Consider the following 20,001-nt stretch of genomic DNA (forward strand, 5'->3'; position numbering starts at 1 on the left):
TAAGGAGGACGTTTCTCAAAGTGCTGACAGGGGACTGTGTTCTGAAACTGTGCTCTGGTCAAGTCAGTTTGGACAACACTGGTTTAAACAGTGACTCAGGTCTCTTAGCTGCAAGACTTATCAGACCCTTTACTCTTCTAAGAGTACCGTGGCCTTCTGAGTATATAATGGAATAGTGTTTTCCAAATGGCTTGGTCTCCCTTAAAAAAAAAAAAAAAAGATGCAGAATGTCGGGCTGTGAAAGAGCCGATGGTGAGGGCTGGGGCAGCTCCACCTGGGGACAGAGCGGAAGGGCGCTGAGGAGCTCAGCTTTCCAGCAGCCTTGGGGCTTCACTGGCCCACCCAGCCATCCAACCTGGACACATGCCCCTTCTGGGCAGCCCTGACACCCCAGAGCAGGGCCAGGCTCCTAGCCAGAGCCAATAACCAGCACAGAGGGTGCCTGGCACCGCCACCGAGGCCAAGCCTACCTGGTCGCAGGTAAAGAGTCACTTTTTGTGGGGACAGCTGCTTCTGGCCCCCATCGTGGTCTTCCTGGGTTTCGGCGAGGCTCCTGGGGTCCATGATGTCGTCTGCGGGACAGCCCCTCCTGGGCAGCTGTGGCCGGGTGTCACAGCAAATGGAGTCAGGATCCCCTGGCCCTGTGAAGTTCTGGGGAGGGGGAGTCAGAGGTCAGGAGGGGGTCACACTGCAGGACCTGCAGGAGGCTGACTGGCCGTCAGGGACTGAGGACCCACCCTGTCCCCTCCTCCTCTGTACCTGGAATTTGGGACAGAAGTCCCTGTGGACAGAGACAGGGAGCTCCTCCAGCCTCCCAGACAGCGCCTCCCTGAAGGCTCCCGGCCACGGCAGAGCCCTGGGGGGCGGGGTATCCCCTCCTTCTCTGCCTCTAACAGCAGAAAGGACTCAGGACCCGCTCTCCAGCCCAAGGCTGACCCGAGAGGAGAGGCCTCAGCGTCCTCTAGCAGCTGGCCCAGGGGCTCCAAGCCCTTCATCAGCAGAACCTTTGTCCAAGGGAGTTGTTCTGTCCCAAAGGAATGTGGCAGTCCCTAGGCCCCCAAGGAACCCAGAACATGGGCAGGGTTCTGGGCCAAGCCCCTCGAAGTTTAGAAGAACGGAAGCTGGAGGGGAGCCTGGGAGGCCTGGGCACAGGGTGCTTTCCTCTTGGCCACCTTGTCCCTGCAAAGGCCCTGGATTCTGAGGAGGGCTGTGTTTGGTGGGTCCCGTCACTGGCCCCGAGCCTGCTGCCTCTACGGGAAAGCGTGCTGGCGATGCGGGGCCGGAAGCGCACGTGTTTCTCTACTTGCTTTCGCAGAGGGAAGCTCAGGAGGATAAGCCCGCCTCCCCCCCACAGGCTGGTGAGTCCTGCGGGCAGGGGGGCAGGTGGGAGGGGAGGGCGACAGTCCCCAGGGTGCCTCTTTGTACGGCTCTGACTTTTGAAACCACAGAAGTTTTAAAGTCCTCCAGAAATTAAACTACATCAGCAAGCATCCCCGCAAGAAGGAAAAGAAAGCCTAAATGTAATCCACACAGAAACAAACAAATCTCACTGGAAGGTATTTATTTCAGATGAGCTGAAAAGCTCCGGAAGGGGAGGGAGAAAAACCCAACCTGAGCAAGGTGGTTCCACCTGGGGCCCGGCTGCCCTGCTCAGTCCGAGGACAGACAGGAGCCACCCAGCTTCTCATCCGCGGGCTGCTTGCCGCGGTGGCGTGGGCTGGAGGCCCCAAAGCCACTCCCCATGGGCCGCAAACTTGAGAAACGAGGAAGCCACTGACGGTAAGAAATGAGACACCACGGCTGGGCGCGGTGGCTCGGGCCTGTGGTCCCAGCACTTTGGGAGGCCGAGACGGGCGGATCATGAGGTCAGGAGATCGAGACCATCCTGGCTAACACGGTGAAACTCCGTCTCTACTAAAAATGCAGAGAACTAGCCGGGCGATGTGGTGGGCGCCTGTAGTCCCAGCTACTCGGGAGGCTGAGGCAGGAGAATGGCGTAAACCCGGGAGGCGGAGCTTGCAGTGAGCCGAGATCCAGCCACTGTACTCCAGCCCGGGCGATAGAGCGAGACTCCGTCTCAAAAAAAAAAAAAAAGAAATGAGACACCACTTCTCCTGCTGCCCTTCCCTTCTTCTCCTCCCGCTCCCCTTCCCTAGTTTATAAGACAGGAGAGATGGGAGAAAGCAAAAAGTTGGAAAGAAACAGGAGTAAGATAAACAGCCAGACGACCTTGGCGCCACCTCCTGGCCCTGGTGGTTAAAATAATAATAATAATATTAACCCCTGACCGAAACTACTTGTGTTATCTGTAAATTCCAGACATTGCATGAAAAAGCATTGTAAAACTTTCTGTTCTGTCAGCTGATGCGTGTAGCCCCCAGTCACGTTCCCCACGCTTGCTTGATTTATCACGACCCTTTCACGTGAACCCCTTAGAGCTGTAAACCCTTAAAGGGCCAGGAATTTCTTTTCTGGGGAACTTGGCTCTTAAGACGCAAGTCTGCCGACGTGCCTGGCCAAATAAAGCCCTTCCTTCTTTAACCGGGTGTCTGAGGAATTCTGCCTGTGGCTTGTCCTGCTACAACAGGGCTGGAACCCGGACTCGCAGGGAAAAGAACCAGAGCCCTCAGAAAAACATCCGATTCCAGGCTGGGGCAAGGGACATGAAGATGGGCCTGCGGTGTCATGTTGCTCCAGAAAGCAAGAAAGTGTTCAGAAAAATAGGGTGTTGACTCATGGACAGGACACGGAGCCAAACCCAGTGGATTTGGGCATCTTGGGGAAGAAAGGACAGTCACAGATGATGCACTGCTGAACAAAATAAAACTGCGGGTCACGCTGATGAGAGAGAGGCTGTGGAGAAGGAGAAACCCTTCCTCAGGTTGGCAGCCATGAGAGGCAGGCACGGACCAGTGCTGCACCCAGCTGCAGCCATCGTAGTGATGGCAGCTTCAGGTGGGGACCTCTGCGGATGCCGAGCCTTCCCGTGTGATTTGATGGGAGCAGAATGTCACCAGTCCACAGTGGACTGTGCAGCAGGGTGGGGAGGCTGGGCGGATGCCATCTCAGCAGAGCCATCCACACTGACCTCATCAGGACTGGGACAGGGCAACAGCAGAGCCTCTCACGGGCATTTAGGACACCGTCACTGAGGGGCTCCTGCCAAAGCACACCTGAGTCCAGGAGGAGGAAACTCCAGACAAGACCCCGAGTCATGCTACAAAGCTGTCCCCGAACTCCTCGGAAATGCCCAAGGACAGGAAAGACAAAGAAAGCTGAGGACTGGTGCAGATTCAAGAAGCCCAAGGAAACGGCTGAGTGCAGGGTGAGCCTGGGTTAGGAGGTTCGGGGCCTGAGACGGCTGAGCGCAGGGTGAGCCTGGGTTAGGAGGTTCGGGGCCTGAGACGGCTGAGCGCAGGGTGAGCCTGGGTTAGGAGGGTCAGGGCCTGAGACGGGTGAGCGCAGGGTGAGCCTGGGTTAGGAGGGTCGGGGCCTGAGACGGCTGAGCGCAGGGTAGGCCTGGGTTAGGGGGGTCGGGGCCTGAGACAGCTGAGCACAGGGTGAGCCTGGGTTACAAGATCCACCAGGAAAATATGCTCACGAAGACATCACTGGGACAATCAATAAAATATGTGTACAGTGTGTATGTTTGATCATAATGAGATACCAGTGCTGAATTTCCTGGTTTTGATACATGTATTTATCAAATATAGATATACATGTATCAAAATACATTCACACATTTACATCCAAATACATTTCCTCTCGGCCACCTTGTCCCTGCAAAGCCCCTGGATTCTGAGGAGGGCTGTTTGGTGGGTCCCGTCCGTCGCTGGCCCTGAGCCTACTACCTCTACGGGAAAGCGTGCTGGTGATGCCAGCCAGAAGCGCGTGTGTTTCTGCACTTGCTTACATGGTTTTGTAAGTGAAAACCCGGTTCTTAAGAAAGACCTCCCTTGCAGTACTACAAAACAAAGGGCTCCATGGCTACAACCTACTCTGAAATGGCTGAGAAAACTAAAAGTGTGTGTTCTGTGTGTTTCCAAATAGACCACACATCAGAACTTCAGGGGCCCCTTGAGGGGAGGGTAAGGCCAGGGTCTGGGGACTCCCCAAGAGGAATGGAGTTGTTGGTCCTCTGGGTGCCACTGGCTTCAGGGGCAGGAAAGGGCCCCCACCCAGGAGCTGGGCAGGTGGGGAGGGGCCCAGGAGGTACTTACCAGCTTCTGGCACCAGGTGCAGCCAGGCCCAGACTCAATGCACTCCTGGCAGCTGCTGACCTTGAACTTCGTGCACTCCTGAGAGAGGACTGAGGGACGAGGCCAGCAGGTGAGTGGGTGCTCTGGGCCGCCCTGGCCCACACCCAAGGGGGCCTGTGAGTGACCACAGGCCCACACCCAAGGGGGAGTAGAGCAGGAGGGTCAGAGGAGGCCCAGAAAGACAGGGAGGCAGCCTCCAGGAGACCCCGCATCAACCACCTCCCCCAGGTGCAGAGAGGGGCCCTGGGGAAACAGCACAGCCGCAGCTTCCTGGCACGTGGGGAGATGAGGCCTGAGTCCCCGACCTGCCCCCAGGGGCATGATCCTTCCCCAGCCTCCCGGGAACTTCTGTCTGTGGGAACATGAGGGCAGACCCTGTTCTCCCTGACCGGAATGTGATGCGTGGAAGTCCCCTCCGTGGAACACAGAACTCACCGCACCCAAGGGAGAGCAGCCCCACCAGGGCAAGCAGAGGGGGGCGCAGGCCCAGCATGTCCTGTGGAGGGAAGGGGTCTTGGTGACGGTCTCAGGCCCAGCCCCTGGGGCTGACCACCCACAAAGCCCCCCTCCAGCTGGCCTGGGACAAGAAGCTGGGTCCCTGTCCCTCCTGCAGGGGGTGGGATAGAGTCAGGCCAGCACAGCTGCACTGGGCCCAGCTTTCAATAGCCAGGGAGGGAGGGAGGCCGGGCCCAGCAGTGCGGGCAGCACACCTGCATAGCAGCCAGGCACCCAGGACAGCTGCAGTGGGTCCCTGCAGAGACACACAACACAGGCACACACACATGCAGACAATACACACACCACACCACACATGCACACGCATACAGATGCATGCCTGACCACATGTACACACCACGTGCACGCACACACCACACATACACAGGCATGTATCACACCACACATGTGTACACACAGAGATGTATACACCCCTTACCCACACCATACTCCCCACAAGACACTACACACCACACACAAATATACATGCACATGTACACACATGCACACACCACACAGGCACACACACCACACACACATACCATACACACGTGCAAATGTACATGCACATACACATCACAACCCCACACACCCGGTGTGTGCACTCTGCCCCTGTGCACCCCAAGTCCTCCATGTGCCGAGCCTGTGCTTGGAGCAGAGCCGGGCTTGGTCCTGTCTCTCTGGCAGAAACAGGGCCAGGAAGAGAAAGCTGGCTTGATGCCTGCGAGTGCCAGGCTGTGTGCAAGGCCTGCCCAGGAGCCCTGTGGTCCCTGCCAGGTGGGGAAAAAAGTCACCTGACTTGCCCAAGCCACCAGCTGCCGGGGTCCTGCCCTTTTGTTTCCAGATACACACCCACCCCGTCCTTAACCCAGTCATCCATAGCCAGGGGCAGCTCTGTGGTCACTCACAGGCCCTCGGCCCCAGAGGCAAAATGATGGACCAGGCCTCAGCCTGGTGCTGGAGGCTGGCAGCACCTCCTAACGGGCGGCAGGGCCGTTCCACCCCTGGGCTCCCTTCCCTCCATCCTGGAGGTGCCCAAAGCAGCCCTAGGTCGGCTCCTTGGGGGTCTTAGGGCTTCCTAGGTGGGGTGGGCCTCTGGGTCTGACCTCCAGGACCTGAGAACGTTGGGTCCTGGCTGGGACCCTTTTATCTGGCACCAAGAGGTGGAGAGGTACTGAGAAGGGGTACCCAGGAACCTGCCTGCAATAGTGGGCAGAAAGACACTTCTGTTACCCTGGGGCTGTTATCAGAAGCAAAGATTAACACACCTCCCCCAGCAAATGCTGGTTCCTCTCATGGCCTCCAGGCTCCTGGGGCGTTTCTGTCCCACTCACTGCCCTCAGGTGGTGCTGGCAGGGTCACCCAAGGTTCAGTGGGCAGACCCAAGCCAGCAGAACCCCAAACTAGGGCCTGCTCACTTTGAAGACAGTGCTGGGTGCTATGCTGTGGCCGGGGAGGCTCGGGTGCCCTCAGCCACAGGCCCTGGCTCCCCTCCATCCCCCAAAACCCCTGCACCTGTGCCGGGGGCTCTGAGGCCGACGGAACACCCACCCGGGCCCATCTGAGCATCCCACAGCTTAGAGGCCCCAACCAGCCCCAAGGTCCTGTCGTTTTGGAGGTGACCTTGTTTCCTGGTTCCCAGCAAAATTACAATCAGAATTCCAAAATGTCAAAAGGGAACCCTTGATCCTTCCTGTTCTGGGGTCAAAAACAGAACATGCACCGTGCTGTAACTTCCTGGAGGAGGTGGTTTGGGTTCACACGGGGCCCACCCTGTGTCTGAAAGGCCCTGTGTCTCTGATCGTTGGGGGTTGTGGTTCAGGCCAAGGCCAGTTCCAGCTCTCTGTCTGCACCCCCTCAAAGTCCCATGCCTGGACGGACCTCGGTGCCACGAGTGCCCACCAGCCCTTCAGCTGACCGGAAGCCCTGTGCATGCTGGAGCCACCCCAGGGTGCAGGGTCCAGCCGGCCTCAGGACACCCCCAGGTCGCAGTGCCAGCCCCAGCCAGGCTGGTAAGGACCCACACGCCAGCTCCACGCTCTCCCTGGGGCCGCAGACTTGACGTCTCTGCCCCTAACACAATCATAACCAGCGGCATGCAAACACTTCGTACCCTCAAATGGGGAAACTGAGGCCCCCAGCAGCAGCAAGATATGGACCTGGAGCCCAGTTACCCTGAGCACCTCCCCTGCCCCTAGGGAGAGGGGGGTGCACCTTGATTCCAGCAGGATTGGCTCAGAGACCACAGCGCCCCGACCATGACCATAGCAAGGGGGCGGGTGGGAAGCCACACTCTCCCCACTGTTGCTCCTCCATGAACAGCCCTGGGGGGCTGGGAGCTGGGGGCACAAGAGAATCCAGGCCCTGCCCCACCCCCCAATGCCAGTGGCTGAGCCCAGACAAACAGCTGGGGATGAAGGTCGACTCCAGGAGGTAAGGCAGTACACTGAGCCTGGCAGCCGGCCTCCCTTCTGTGGGAGAACAGGGCAGGGCAGCCCCTCCGCCCAGCAGCCAGGATGGCCCACGGAGGTCCAGGGCCTCACCTGAGGCCTGAGAGACCAAGACCCCATCTGACCTCTCTGCATCCGTTTCCTCCGTGTGCCTGGAGGTGGTCGAAGGGCCTGTGCCAGCTCCCTGAGGGATGGGAATGGGTAAGGCACAGATGTAGGGCAGCATTCGGGCAAACAGGCAGGTACCTGGCCACTGTCACCTCTGGTGCCCTGAAGCTAAGTCGGCAGAGCTGCAGGGCAAGCAGGGAAGAAGAGCACAGACCTCCCCTCCTGCACCCCGGCCCCTGAGCTGGCCCCAGAGCTCCGGCCTGGAGCCTGATCACCCGCCCTCCCTGCTGCCCCACACTGGGGGCGGGCGCCCTCCTCGTCCTCCAGCTCCTGGACTTCCTCCGTCTAAGGGCAGGCGGGTCTCCTTACCAAGACCTAAGGTGCAAAACCCAAAGCTGAGGCTGCTTCGGAATCCACAGCCCCGCAGGCCTCTCAGAACCTTGCATCAGAGTCGCCCTTGACCTCAACCCTGCCCAGGAGGGAAGTGCTGGTGCAACCCCAGCCCAGCTGCAGGAAGTGGTATCTGTCACCAAGTCCCCTGCACAGGGGAAGCGGGGGGCTGAAGGGCAGGACCAGGGGGATGGGGTCATCTTTCCCCGGAGAACCCTCGGGTTCCCTTCCCTCCCAGACACCAGATGAACCCCACTTCACGGTGAGCAAAGCTCTGAACATTCAGGCTCTGAGACACGAAAGTGGCGTCAGAAGAGACCTGCAGCAGATCCGCACCAAATCACACGCACCCTTTCACAGAATCAAAGACAGGAGAACAGGAGCAAACACGGGAAACGAACAGGCCGGCGTGGTGGCTGACACCTGCAATCCCAGTGTTTTGGGAGGCCGAGGCAGGAGGATCACTTGAGGCCAGGAGTTTGAGAGCAGCCTGGGCAACATAGTGAGACCCCTATCTCTACAAAATAAAAATAGAAAATAAGCTAGCCATACATGGTGGTGTGCATCTCTAGTCCTAGCTACTCAGGAGGCTGAGGCGGGAGGATCACTGGAGCCCAGGAGGGGGAGGCTGCAGTGAGCCTTAATGGCACTACTGAACTCCAGCTTGGGTGACAGAAGGAGGCTCTGTCTGAAAAAAAAAAAAAAAAAAAAAAAGGAAAGAAAGGAAACTTTAAAGTGAGACAGCAGAGAGAGGGCAGAGCCTATGCTGGGAGAGGAATCAGCGGGGTCAGGCTCCTTTTTGCAAGCCGGTAAAACTCTAAGGTGAGACTGCCTGAGAAGCCAGAGGCCCCACAGACCCATTAGAACTTTGCGTCAGAGCTTGCTCCTGCCTATGCTGGGGCCAGGGAATAAAACCCACCTTACGCTTCTTAGAGGACACACACTCACATCAAAGTGACTCGGAGGTGCCCGGGAAGCGATGGACAACGCCGGTGGGGGACGAGGTTGGAAGGAAGAGGAGGTGGGAGGGAACGGAAGACTCGAGGGATGATTATAAACTAGGCATCCACCTTTTAAGCCAAAAGCCAGAGCATCAAGATGGACTCATTTCTGCTTCGTGGGAACATGATAAAGAACTGGAGAGAAGTGCCATTCAGGTGGGGGCTGCAAGGCTGTTCTTGGATCACAGAGGCTCCAGGAAATCCAGGGACAAAAACAGGTCAAATCAAATTGGAACAAGTTGGAGCGGAGAGGATGCAGGAACACCCAGCCCGTGTCTCCTCTGAACCTCCAACCCTGCAAAAGTGTATTTCCCCAAGCGTCAGGGAGACGTGTTCCTACCGTTCGTTTTACTATCTGTGAAGTTTGATAGCACAATTTTTTTTTTTTTTTTTTTTTTTTGAGACGGAATCTCGCTCTGTTGCCCAGGCTGGAGTGCAGTGGTGTCATCTCAGCTCACTGCAACCTCCGCCTCCCAGGTTCAAGCAATTCTTCTACCTCAGCCTCCTGAGTAGCTGGGACTATAAGTGCGCACCACTAGGCCCAGCTAATTTCTGTATCTTTAGTAGAGACGGAGTTTCACCATATCGGCCAGGCTGGTCTTGAACTCCTGACCTCGTGATCCACCCGCCTCGGCCTCCCAAAGTGCTGGGATTACAGGCATGAGCCACTGCACCCGGCCTGATAGCACAACTTTTAAAGGCCACAATTTCTGGCCAAATGAAATAAAACAAGACACCCCATCCCGCACACACACACATATTAATAAGGAATGCTAAAGTACTCTGCTAAATACCTCAAGTCAAAGGGAAATCCAATGATATTTACAGCATTTTAGACCAGGGGACACCACTCTTCCGTCTAACGTGAAGGAGACTGTCTGTTCCCAGGTGGCGACGTGAGGCTGAGGCCCTGGACGCTCTTGTTGTGGACATAAAAGAATGGCCACAAATGTGTAGGACTTCGGTTTTAGGGAATAAAACAATAAAGGAAATAGAAGAATAGGTATCTAAGAGTAAGGGAACTTCAGCATGAAAGCTAAGGGGAGGCCAGGCGTGGTGGCTCACACCTGTAATCCCAGCACTTTGGGAGGCTGAGGCAGGTGGATCACCTGAGGTCAGGAGTTTGAGACCAGCCTGGGCAACATAGTGAAACCCCGTCTCTATTAAAAATACAAAAATTAGCTAGGCCTGATGGCGGGCGCCTGTAATCCCAGCTACTCGGGAGGCTGAGGCAGGAGAATCACTTGAGCCTGGGAGGTGGAGGGTGCGGTGAGCTGAGATCACACCTCTGTACGCCAGCCTGGGCAGCAAGAGTGAAACTCTGTCTCAAAAGAAAAAAAAGAAAAGAAAAGCTAAGGGGGAAAATAGCAAGAAGACAGACTCTGAAAATGACACATGTTGTACATAACAAATTGCATAGAGAAAATACCTAATATCTCTCTAGTGCAAAAGGTAACTGGTAATCTTCCCCTCTAAAGATGTCTTAGAAATTAATAACAAAAAGGTAAATATTCCATTCAAGGATGTTTCAAGGCTGTGGCACCCTGAACAGGTAATTCACAAAAGAAGAAAGAAAACTGAAGAAAGAAAACTGGCTAAGAAACATACAAGTCACGCTAGGAAAGAACCAGGGATTTCAGCCAAAATATCTTGATTCCCTGTGTAGCCGTCAACCTGGAAGACGCTTTGACAGTTTTGATGCCTGCACTGTGGAGTCCCACACAGCAACAAAAACATGCGAATGGCTGCTCAGGGCAGCCACACAGCAACAAAAACATGTGAACGGCTACTTAGGGCAGCTTGGCTTTGTGGTAAAAGTGAATTTGTGGGAAAGAGGAAGAGAGACAGTACCAAAATATTCTGTGTTTCTCTGGGTGGTAGCACTATGAGTATTTTCAATTTTCATTATTCCTGTTTGTATTTTCCACCCTTTCTGTGATAAATGAATAAAGGACATTTTAAAAACTGAATTTCATGGTGGCCAATGAATTGTGCTGAAATTGCTCCTCCAGATTCCAAAGCCACTGGCTTTCTTGTTCCCACCGCGACGTTGCTGAGGACACTGCTTCACGGCGGTGGGACCTCCCTGCTGGCATGGGCTTGTCGCCACTGTCACTCACCCATTCACCCATCCATGGGACGGGCTTGCCAGCCTCTCCTCTGGGCACGGCACATGAGCTCCGAGCTGTGCTCCAGGACTCCTGGACTCTGCCCTCTGCTAAGGCTCTCAGCACCTCTTTCCCCCCAACCTCTATCCCGAGTTTCCATCACTCACAGAAACCTCCACCACTCCCAACACCAACACGTGTTCCCAGCAAGGCTGTTTACCAATCAGCTGGGCAGGAAGCTTTCCCCTGCGGCTACCTCTTCTGCACTCTCGGTCCCTGGATGGCCAGAGAGAACACGCAGCCCCGGGTGGGCAGGGGGTCGGGGGGAGCCTCTGCTCAGGATAGCACCAGGGCCCTCTGTGCTCGCTCAGGGCCTGGGTTCCACACACATGGGCTCAGAGTCGAGGAGTGCAACCACCTAATCAATGCCCCATGTTAGTGCCAGTTTGTGCCAAGTAGGATGTGAGGGATCATTGCTGGCACCAGGTCCGGCTTGGGGTGGGTGTCACCCACATCACCATAACTGCCAGGCACCCACTGCAGAGCCCCCTGAGTTGGGGCTTCCCAGTGACCTGGTCTGTACCCGCTGGTGAACGCCTGTGTTACTGACCCCTGTGGCTGCTGGCATTCTCCTCCGGGAACAGGAGCCAGCCTCAGGTGACGTGGCCTCAGGTGGAACCACGGTTCTCTAACACAGGACAGGAGTGCAGCAAGGGGGCCACACAGGACCTGTTCCATGGAACGGCCACAGGCAGCACGCTGCTCCATCCACAGAGGCAAATGCCCCACAGCCCTGGTACCTGGTGGGGCCTGGCCTGGGCCGGAGTGGACAGAGCTGGGCCTGGCAGGAGCCCTGGGGAAGTGAGTTCAAATTACACGATTGACTATACAGACAACTGGAGTGTGCACAATTGGCCAGACCACCCCTCCTGTTTCACAGATGGGGAAACTGAGTCCCAGGGGACCAAATAGCCTGCTCATCCCACGTCCCTTCCAGACAGGGTGCAGACAGGGTCCCTCCCATCTCCTGGGTGGCGATGGCCCCTTCATGGGCACCTCGCAGTCTGGGGGCCTCTTCCCCAGGGAGTCCCCCAGTGGTGACTGTATTGCTTCAGGCTCACTGTGCACTAGGCAGGTCAGGTCGATGCAGCCTGGGAGAGGCAGGGGTTACCACTCTGTGGTTCAGGTGAGAAGCCTGAGGCCCAGGTGAGGAGTGTCCAGCTGCCCGTGCAGTGTTTGGATTTCATGCCATCCCCTGCCTGGAGGCCCAGCTTCTCCAGCCCAGCCCATGCCCACCAGCAAATGCCCGGATTTATTCCCCTGGGGCAAAGGCCCTTGGGTGGCTGAGCGTCTCCTCTCCCAGCACTCGGAGGCGCCTTTGGTTGCTCGTCTGTTCATTTACTGCTGGGAATGGAAACTCATACTCTGAGAGGCAGTGACACTGCGGAGCTGACACCAAGCCCCACAGCCCGCCCGGTCACCTGCTTCACCAAGAGCCACAGGCCCCCCGGGGTCAGGCGGCCACAGGGGTCCTGGCCGCGTGGGGAATCTGTCCTGTGGCCCTGCTCAGGATGGCACACCCAGTGGGGACTGGCCCTGGGGCCAAGGCTCAGCCACCGCCTGCAGGGGCCCAGCTAGGGACCTCTTCCCGGCAAAGGGACTCCCCTACTCATCCCCGAATACCAAGGGGAACACTGGGTGCCAGGCCAGCAGGGACCCAGGGATTCTGCAGTCAACTGGGTGGGGCGGGAGTTCCTTCCTAAAATGTGGAGTCTGGAGGCCACTCTCAGTGAGGCGCTGGCCCCAGGGATTCTGCAGTGAGCTGGGCGTGGAGTTGCAAAGCCGCTCATGGTAAAGCGCTACAGTGACGGTGGACAGCCCAGAGCTTCTAGCAGCTCATTTCTGAGAAGCCTCCAGAATCCAGCCTCAGCCCCCAAACCCGTGGGCGTCGCGCCACCGTCACGGGGAAGTTGAGTGACAGTGAGTGTCCCCTATGCCCCCACAGCTTGCTCCCAGGCTGTGCTCTCAGGCCATCCCCTGCTTCCTCATTGCAGCCGTGCCACCCCTCCTTCTCCCCACCCAGGAACTGACAGAGGAGAGGGGCCCCAGATGGACAGACAGGGACAGCAGGGCAGGATCTCAGCCCCCAGATCCGGGGGAGAGGAGATTGTGTGTGGGTGCGGTGGTGCAAGGGGTGCCAGGGCAGAGGATGCATGGGGAGGGCTGGCCCCAAGAGCGCAGTGTTGGGAGAAGGGGACCAGGTGGGCCCGGGACCCAGGGGCATGGCTTCAATCCCCCTCCCACCAGGACCTTGGGAACGGCCTCCAGGAGCCTGTCGTGGGGAGGCCAGGGTCATCAGCTGAAACATCTGGACCAGAATTGCACAGCAGCGCCCGCTCCCCTACAGCAAGACCTCACCCAGGGGTCCCCACAGAGGAGGCAGGGAAGCTTTAGGGTCCCAGAGGAGCATGGAGCATGCGCCACACCACACCATGCTACACTACACACATGTGCATCACACATGTACATACAACAGACACCACACCACATCACACACACACTCCCACACCATACACACACACACACACACCACACTATACTATGCTACACACAAGAACCACACATGAACACACGTACATGCACACCATGCCACACTACACACCACACACCACACACCACAAACCACACCACACACTGCGAGTTGATCTGGAGATGGACTCACTGTAGCCAGGCGGGGCGGCATGCAGACAGGAGGGCCTAACACAGGCAGGCGCAGCAGATTCACAGAGGAGGCCCCAGGAACCCTCCTCCTGCCCAGCCCGGAGCGCCAGGACCCCCCAGCCACCCCCTAGGCGCTCAAGGGCCCAGCCGTCTCCTGGCCTTGCCGGCCTTACAGTCCCTTGTCCTCCCACGCCGGCGCCATCCTCAGTCACAATCGCTCCCAGCACCCCGTGTGACTCTGCGCGTGGTGGCAGGCACTTCCCCTTGCTGGGTCTCAAAGGGGACCCTGCAGCAGATGGTCTGGAGACCCCTTCCTGCCAGACACCCCTGGGCCGGGGCCATGAGCAGGGTCACCAGGGTCACTCCAGGCCAGGGCAGGCGAGTGCTTCCCTCCAAAAATCACCGTGGACATGGCGGGGCCTCTGCACACTCACCCTTGGTGCGCTGGAGGCCTCAGCGGTGCTCCCGGCTGGTGTGGGGGCTTCACTACCAGTCTGCCCTGGATCACGTCTAAAAACCTCAGCTGGAGGGGTGGGTCCTAAAGTACCGACACTTCCTGTTCCTCTCAGCTCCTCGCTGGAGGAAGTGGTGGGTTGCACCACCGTCGCCCTTCACCCCTGCCCCTCTCTGCTCTACAGCCGCTCCGAGGTCAGAGAACAACCCCTCGAGACAGGTGGGACATGTCATTTCTCACGAGGTCCTGGCAAGAAGGACCTGCCTTCATCAGATTTGCACTTGGGAGAGGGGCCCAGCCTCCAGGAGCGCCAGGCAGAGGAGAGGGCACCCATCAGGAAGAAGAACACAGAGACCATGGGAGTGAAAAGTTTGATGACGGAAAGAAACAGTAACACATTCTGCTAAAGAGCAGAACGAAAAACCCTGGAGAGCAAATTCCTGAGCCAGAGAACAGAGTGGAGGAACCAGCCAAGGAGGATAAAGAGATGGGAACAGGCAAGAAAACGTGGCTGCGTGCACGCACTGACATCCACCTGCACCCGCGGGCGGGAGGGGAGGGAACAGGGACAGTGAGGAGGAGACGCTCAGGTCACAGGAGGAAGGCTGCAGATCTGGGTGGGGACGTGGATTGCGAGGCCACTGAATCCCCCAGGGATGGATCAATGAGGTCCCGTAACTAGGAACATGAGGATGATACCACAGAACACAAAAGGTAAAATACTACAGGCTCAGAGAGAGAGAGAAGGGAGAGGAGGAGGAAGAGGAAGAGGAGGGAAAGAGATTATACCTAGAAAAAAATCCAAATCAGACATCTTCAGAGCAAGGACTCAGACACATTACTACCCTCAACTGTGTTTTATTTATGAATTTATTTTTTGTTTTCAATTTTTTTTGAGACGGAGTTTTGCTCTTGTCACCCAGGCTGGAGTGCAGCAGCGTGATCTCGGCTCACTGCAACCTCCACCTCCCGGGTTCAAGCAATTCTCCTGCCTCAGCCTCCCAAGTAGCTGGGATTACAGGCACGTGCACCACGATGCCCAGCTAATTTTTGTATTCTTAGTAGAGACAGGGTTTCACCATGTTGGCCAGGCTGGTCTCGAACTTCTGGCCTCAAGTGATCCATCCACCTCTGCTTTCCAAAGTGCTGGGATTACGGGCATGAGCCACGGCGCCCGGCCCCTAAACTCTGTTTTAAAGATGTCTTGCAGAAATAGACATGAAGAAATCCATGAGAAATACAAGAGCAGATGATACAAAGTTGGGCAAAGAAATAAGTAAAAATTATGATGTCATAACCCATTGATTTAAAAATAGTGGTAAAAATATTAACACTATGAAACAAAACGCCCAGAGGGCTGGGTTGGAAGGGGCCAGGGAGCACACTGTCATTCCATCCTATCTGGGGAGGAATACAGATGCTCGTCAGTGGGCATTTTGCTAAAAAAAAAATCTAAGTATATATGATAACAATTCAAGAGTGTCCTTAGGAATAAAAATAGAATGTATATACCTGAAAAAATATGACAAATCTTTATTTTGGTCGTGGTGGCTCACACCTGTAATCCCAGCACTTTGGGAGGCCAAGGTGGGAGGATCGCTTGAGCCCGGGAGTTCGAGACCAGCCTAGGCAACATTTGGAGACCCAGACCCTCATCTCTACAAAAAAATGCTCTGAAAATTAGCTAGACATGGTGGCACGCAATATGGTCCCAGGGAGGCTGAGGTGGGAGAATCTCTTGAACCCAAGAGGTTGAGGGTACAGTGAACCATGATTGCACCACTGCACTCCAGCCTGGGCAACTGAGCACACACACACACACACACAAAGACAAATCCTTTAAAAGAAAAAAGTAAGGGAAAATAGAACAAATAAGAAAGGTAAATAAAAACCAAACAGTAAGACATTGGGAATAATTTCAAACCCACCAGGAATCACAGCACCTGTGAATGGGTTACATTTTCTCGTTTTAAATCAACAAGGTCTTGCATTGGGTTTTAGAAATAAAGAGACAAAACAAGCTCCAATTAAATGCTCTCTGTCAAGGGCATCTTCTCATTACAGACTTAGTCTAGACAATAATGAAGAAGGACAGAAAGAGAGTATCATTCGACTACACCCGCTGATGACTTCAAGTCGTCAATGACCATTGCTGGGAACATCACAGATGCACCAGACGTTATGCACACACCTTTAATGAGTTGGTCTTAATGAAATAACAATAGAAATTAAGAGAAATAGAAAGAACAATGGTTACTATTGAGGCTGTCAGGTCGAGGCTTTTAGATCTACAAAGAAGCGTCAGAGGGATGTGTGAGATGACATCATAGGGATGCAGTTTGCAAAATCCAAGCTGAAGAAATCCCCACGAGGCAAACGGCAAAGTACAAGAGGAGAGAGGAAGGGAGAGAGACCCTTTGAATTAGGAGATTTAATCTCAATATGAACCAATTGCAATGCAAGGAGCATTCAAAATAATTTTGAAATTATTGTTAATTGTTTTAAGTGTGACAATGGTTTGTGGTTATTTTAAAAGTCCTCATCTTTTAGAGTTACATGTTGAAATATTTGCAGATGGTGCAGTAGGATGTTTCAGATTTATTTCCAAATAAAGAGCGGTGGGTTGGGTGCGGGGAGAGAGGTGTTGACACAACAAGGTTACCTGTGAGTTGATTATTATTGAAGCCACTGTTGGGGACATGGGGCTTCACTAAACTGTTCTCTCTACGTTTGTAGATGTGTGAAATTTTTTGTAGTAAGATTAAAAAAACATTTCAAGGAAGTGCAAAATTATTATTTCACGGGTATAAAGTTTCCGTTTTGTAAGACGAAATGGTTTTGGAGACAGTTGGTGGTGATGGTCGCACAGTAATAAGTGTCCTTAACGCCACAGAAATGCATACTTCTAATGGTTAAAATGGTGAATTTTATATTATGTACATTTTATCCCAATTAAAAAGTAAAAAGTTTAAAAAAGGCTCTCTATCAGATACACGGTTAAAAGAGAACAACACTGAAGGCTGAAAATAAACAGAAAATACACATATGTGCTAGAAAATACTAACGAAGATATCAAAAAACGTCGAAAAGACATAAATCAAAGCAAAATGCATCAAATGAACAAAGGAAGATGTAACGAATGAGAGTTACAATCCACAAAGACAGTTCAGCAGTCATAAACCTTTATGTACCGAACTTCAAAATATATAAAACAAAGACTGACAAATATATGAGCAAACCAACACAGCCCCAAATGGCAAATATCTTTAACACATCTCTCTCAGAAATAAACACATCAGGCCAGTCGCGGAGGCTCACACCTGCAATCCCAGCACTTTGGGAGGCTGAGGTGGGTGGATCACCTCAGGTCAGGAGTTTGAGACCAGCCTGGCCAACATGGCAAAACCCTGTCTCTACTAAAAATACAAAAATGAGCTGGGCATGGTGGTGGGTGCCTGTGATCCCAGCTACTTGGGAGGCTGAGGCAGGAGAATCACTTGAACCTGGGAGGTGGAGGTTGCAGTGAGCCGAGATCGTGCCACTGCATTCCAGCCTGGGTGACAAGAATGAAACTCTGTCTCCAGAACAAAAAACAAACAAACAAACAAAAATAAATAAATAAATAAACAAGAAAAAAATCAAATAGAAATGCATATTTGGCAGGTAGAGGATTTGAGGAATGTAACCCTTCATCTCCAACTTAAACACAATTATGTTACAATGCGGGACAACGATAAACACATAATTCCTTGACCACGAAGGAAGTAATCACACATTCTAAAGCACAAAGATCATAAGGAGGTCAAATTCACGGGCACAACTGAATGAAATTAGATGCTGGCCAAAGGATGGCATGAAAGAAAAAAAAACAGCACTCCTGAATAGGGGACCCAAATATAGCCTAGATCGCGTATGTCTGTGGTGCCACACTCATGCTACAGGGTAATGAATAAGAGCCCTTGAAGTGCTGGTCTGAAGCCTTGTGACCCACAGATCCGTAACACTGAGATTCTTCTGAAAAGCAAAATGCAGAAGGAGGCATTGCAGACCCACACACCCCTCGAGCAGGACGGTGGTTACCTCTGAAGACAGAGAAGGTGATGGGCCTGGGAGATGGAAGCAGAGGGCTTCAGTGTTCTTTTTTTTTTTTTTTTTGAGACGGAGTCTCACTCAGTTGCCCAGGCTGGAGTGCAGTGGCGCGATCTTGGTTCACTGCAAGCTCCACCTCCCGGGTTCACACCATTCTCCTGCCTCAGCCTCCCCAGTAGCTGGGACTACAGGTGCCCACCACCGCGCCTGGCTAATTTTTTGTATTTTTAGTAGAGACAGGGTTTCACTGTGGTCTCGATCTCCTGACATTGTGATCCGCCCACCTCGGCCTCCCAAAGTGCTGGGATTACAGGCGTGAGCCACTGCACCCGGCCCAGTGTTCTATTAAAGAGTTTTCTTTACTAAAAAGGAAGAAAAAGTTATGGGCAAAGTCAGGCAACACATTAAGATTTGATAAGATGAGAGATAGGAGTCTAGGGATTGGTACTAGTGCGCTCCATGCTTTTCTATATTCTTAAAATAGTTTATATCTTTTTTTTTTTTAAAGGAACTAGAAGGAAGTGACTGCAAATGAGCAGAAGGATCTTTTAGGGGGTGGAGATGCTCTGAAATTAGATTGTGGTGATGATTGCACAACTCCATAAATTTTCTTTTTGTTGTTGTCTCTTTCTCTCTTTTTTTAACAGAGACTAGGTCTCGCTATGTTGCCCAGGCTGAGCTCAAACAATCCTTTCCCCTGAGCCTCCCAAAGTGCTGGGATTATAGGCATGAGCCACTACCCCCAGCCCATAGCTCTGCAAATTTTCTAAAAATCATCATAAAATTGTACACTGAAAAAGAGTGAGTATTGGCATGTAAATTCTACTTTGATGATGCTGTTAAAAAATAAAATTAAATTCAAGACATTTAGAAGAACAAAAAGCTCCAGTAGCTTCTAGTCCCAGCTAAGACAGAGTAAGTGGAGTGCACTCTATGTCTGTCACCGAGCACAGCTAAGACACCACACAGAATAAAATAACAGCAGACAGACTGGAGAGAAATCGAAATGTGAGGCCAGACTGACAGCGTGGTCATGGTCAGTGTCCTGTCTCTTGCCCTTCCCTGTCTCCTGGCTTTGATGTGCAGCAGTCTGAACCTCAAAGTAGCACAGTGAGTATGGCCAAGAGAAACCCTCCTTTCTGGTCAGTGGCCTGGAAAGGGGTTGCCCCGGAGGATGAAGAGAGTCGGGGGATATGTGCTGTTTTCCTTCTCCTGCTCTTGTCCAAGAAGCAAACCCCTGTCCTGAAACTGCACTCCCAAAGTAGTGATAGCAGCAGCCACAGCAGCAGGAGCAACTGCAGGAGCCAGCAGGAAGCATATGGCAGTGTCCAGAGGAAGCATGTGACATGCCCAGAGGAAGCATATGACATGCCTGGAGGCGAGGACCAGGAAAGGGGGCTCCTGGAAAGCCACAGAGTATGAGAAACCAATAAGGAGGAGCTCAAGAGAGGCATCCCATAAAGCTGTGTACAAAGTTCCAGACTCAGCCCTGAACCGAACCTGTGTGGAAATGACCCCAAAGAGCAAGTCGAAGGCTTTGAGAATTGAACCATGGGGTAGACCACTGACTGCCAAGGTCGCAGACTGGCCTCGGGGATGCGAGTGTGAGCTGGATGCAAATATGACACACAGACTTTGAAAACTGAACTCATGGCTCACGCCCGTAACTCAACACTTTGGGAGGCTGAGGTGGGCAGATTGCTTGAGCTCAGGAGTTCAAGACCAGCCTGGATAACATGGCAAAATCCCATCTCTACAAAAAATACAAAAATTAGTCAGGTGTGGTGGTGCATGCCTGTGGTCCCAGCTACTCAGGAGGCTGATGTGAGAGGATCACTTGAGCTCAGGAGTTCAAGGGTATGGTAAGCCAAGATCACACCACTGCACTCCAGCCTGGGTGACAGAGTAAGATCCTGTCAGAAAGAA

The 20,001-nt window shown here is 53.7% G+C and overlaps 1 protein-coding gene across 1 annotated transcript in view; it reads right to left on the reverse strand.

Moving 5' to 3' along the window:
* The window catches only part of ITGB2 (integrin subunit beta 2), a 32,386-nt gene extending 18,817 nt beyond the window's left edge, over nt 1-13,569 (reverse strand). The window contains 4 exon segments of the mRNA XM_033233722.1: nt 471-651; nt 4,221-4,309; nt 4,695-4,755; nt 13,534-13,569. Of these exon segments, the coding sequence (XP_033089613.1) occupies nt 471-651; nt 4,221-4,309; nt 4,695-4,755; nt 13,534-13,554 (352 nt within the window). The 5' untranslated portion in view covers nt 13,555-13,569.
* Between the last annotated feature and the right edge of the window lie 6,432 nt (nt 13,570-20,001).

Source organism: Trachypithecus francoisi, unplaced genomic scaffold (assembly GCF_009764315.1).
Source record: "Trachypithecus francoisi isolate TF-2019V2 unplaced genomic scaffold, Tfra_2.0 Contig00090, whole genome shotgun sequence".
In the NCBI taxonomy this organism is placed as follows: domain Eukaryota; kingdom Metazoa; phylum Chordata; class Mammalia; order Primates; family Cercopithecidae; genus Trachypithecus; species Trachypithecus francoisi.